Source organism: Colobus angolensis, unplaced genomic scaffold (genome assembly GCF_000951035.1).
Source record: "Colobus angolensis palliatus isolate OR3802 unplaced genomic scaffold, Cang.pa_1.0 Scaffold57, whole genome shotgun sequence".
NCBI lineage: Eukaryota > Metazoa > Chordata > Mammalia > Primates > Cercopithecidae > Colobus > Colobus angolensis.
In genome coordinates, this window is record NW_012119265.1 from 12,205,108 (window position 1) to 12,208,367 (window position 3,260).

The following is a 3,260-nucleotide window of genomic DNA, read 5'->3' on the forward strand; positions in this document are numbered from 1 at the left end:
TTCTCCTGCCTCAGCCTCCAGAGTAGCTGGGACTACAGGTGCCCGCCTCCATGCCCGGCTGTTTTTTTTATATTTTTTAGTAGAGACAGGGTTTCACTGTGTTAGCCGGGATGGTCTCGATCTCCTGACCTCGTGATCCGCCCGCCTCAGCCTCCCAAAGTGCTGGGATTACAGGCTTGAGCCACCGTGCCCGGCCCCAAGACATATTTTTTAAATCTCTACCAGATAAAACAGAAACAATTGCCTGGAAGGCAAACAAAACAAAGCAAAACCTTCAATCTTCAATTTGGCTTTTATTTTAAAATACACTTAGCATAGAAGTGTCATAGGACAGAAAATAATAAAACACAAAGAAATGGAACATTTTCAAATACCTTTTAAGCTAGACATAAAAATCAACAGGATAGCATTGGCCCAAATTATGGGAAACAGTCCCCAAAATTCAACTCATTAAACATACATTTTGAAAGTAAAGCTCTTTTCACATTTTCCAAGGTGCCGACATTTTCCTACATGCCTTGGTTTCCTTTCAACTAATAAGTGTAAATTTAGTTGCTTTACTTAAAATTATCAGCTTCAGTTTTGATAAAAATTACCATGCCCCTAAATTCTCAATCAGAATTATAAAAATATGAGCTCAAATAGTTATGGTGCCCAAAATAGAAACATCTGAAGTGATAGTTCTGGATAATCATATAGATATTGCACTAAAATCAGTAATTTCATACCTGGTATTCATTTATATGGAAAGTTAATCCTCTTCTTTATGAAAAACTTTCTATAAATACACTTAATGCTAACATAAGTACAACCACACTTCAAAATATAAAGGCACAGACAGAAAAAAGAATAGTTTAATACTATACACAAATGTTCCACTGTGAAAATGATAGAAAGTTGAAAAAATAATAGGATCTAAAATACTGATACTAATTTTAGGTTTTATAATTTACCTTAAGTAGCCAATAAATGGGTATTAAAAGTTAACAGTGCTAAATCCAATCCTTTCCAAATTATTTAGAAAAATGCTTTCTTTACATATGAAGTATGTGCATTGTCCCATCTATAAATTTCAACTACGCTTCCATTCACTGGAAATACCTACCTGCAATATAAACAATCAAGACAATGTACAAAAAATATATCCTGTTCCTATAACTTACAATGCACAGAAAAATACCTACAAAAAGGGAATTCTTTATCCATTTAGCTTTATAATAAATTGGTGAGAAAGTTTAGCCCATTCCACATTTCTTTCCAAATAAAGGTTAAAGAGTTAAGGGCAATTTACTTTTATGCCTGTCGCCTTGACACACGTTTTAAAATATTTGCTTGATTATATGTAACTTAAGATAAAGTTAATGTCTTATTTTTACATCACAGTATACATAGCATTTCTTAATTTAGCAACAGAAAGGCACAATTAGCAAGCAATAAAATTCAGTACCTGAATTATTAAACTGACGCCCAGAATAGCTGCAAATAAAGTACATTCAAAACAGTACACAGAACTTAAAAAAAAAAGAATCCAAAAACTTATTTTTTCAAAAATTTGGTCCATTAAAAATGCCTCCCATGTTCACCATCATGGGTAACATGAAAGGTAATGGCAGTGTAAAAACAGGGAGTAAATCAATGGATAGTAGCATACGCATTCTGCTCTAGTAATTACGCAATTCAATTAGGAAACGGCTCCCACAGTAAATAAATGTTAAATATATCTGTTAATAACATACCTGTATTTAGTTCAAATACACAGGCACAACTGTTTGCATATTATTATTGATTTTATAATACACTCCCATAGTTTAAAAAAAACTTAAGTATATTATTTTATATATAATATATATAAGGTACATAATATGCAATTATGTATCTGATATATATTATATGTAAGTTGAATCCGTAATACAAAACTCTCCAAACATTACATGAACATTCTAAATGGATATTTATCATTTTCTCAGTATTGAAATAGCTCAGCTCACCTAAATCAGTATCTGGATGTGCAATGATAAAATGCACTGACTCTTAAGAATTTACTTAAATAATTAAGTTAAATTCCTGCAAAAGTCTAATTCTGACCTGGCTTTTACCTGGATAATATATTTTTAGGTATCAGTAACTGATACCCTCCTTTCTTATCATAAACAATATTTCTCCATCAAGAGATACCAATAAAGAAAAATATGTAAGGAACAAAAAATGTGATGGAGAAACCAACCATTCCATAGGTAATATACCGATAAGGAAGTTCAACTTCCATGTGCTGTCTTGCTTTTCGAATATCATCACACGGTATATTGAAGATTTTGCAGGCTAAAGGAATGGTGATCTTTTTCATTACATCTCTGACTATTAGTACAAATACCATCCCTATGAGGATCCGTAATATGGCTTTTCCAAACAGAGTCATAGTAATGGGGGGCCCAGCTAAAGGTAATCTATCTAGAGAAGGATCTAATACTAGACCCATGTTATAAGTAACATGAGATCCACATGCAATTCCAGCACCACTTCCTAGAATCTCAGCTGTGTCTCCTCGGGACGTGCTCCAGGTGTCAAGAGTGAAAGAAAAGATCCCCAAAGCTAAATGAAGCCCGATGATGATTAACGGAGCATATTTGTGAGTTTGGTTGAAGTTGTCAATCAGGTCCACAAATGGATAGAAGACAGCTAAGATTAAAATGGTATATAGGAATCCAGCAATAATATCCTAGGAAAAGATAAAAGTATTGTTGTTTAGTATAATACTGAACATTTTTGGCATTTAAAAAATAATTTATATTTAACATTTCAAATGTTGAATATATATAAATTTTTTAAAGTTGTCAAATTCTCAAAGTAAACTTTATTAATGAACCATATAGGAGGCACTAAAAACTGTATTAGTAGTAAAAAGATTTATATTTTCATAATTCTACCCTTTTATAAATTAACTACATATGTAACATCCACAAATTTATATTCAAATTCTGAACAACAAACTATGCTAAAATCGTGTAGTTTTGATTTCTGGGGAAAAGTAAACTTATTATTCAAAGAAATGGTTTTCATTTTCATGTTTATGTATGTAATTATGTCCATGACCACAGAGGATATACAGCCAAGGTAATTTTCTTTTCTCATTCATTCATTCATTGAACAAATATTCATGAGTACCAACCCCTATTTTAGGGGTTGAGGATACACTGCTTTAAAAAATGACAAGAGGCCGGGCGCGGTGGCTCAAGCCTGTAATCCCAGCACTTTGGGAGGCC

The 3,260-nt window shown here is 32.6% G+C and overlaps 1 protein-coding gene across 1 annotated transcript in view; it reads right to left on the reverse strand.

Moving 5' to 3' along the window:
- Positions 1–276: 276 nt before the first annotated feature.
- SGPP1 (sphingosine-1-phosphate phosphatase 1) overlaps positions 277–3,260 on the reverse strand; it is a 40,384-nt gene continuing 37,400 nt past the window's right edge. Inside the window, exon 5 of the mRNA XM_011961987.1 lies at positions 277–2,716. Coding sequence (XP_011817377.1) covers positions 2,165–2,716 — 552 coding nt within the window. The 3' untranslated portion in view covers positions 277–2,164. The remainder of the gene's footprint in view (positions 2,717–3,260) is intronic.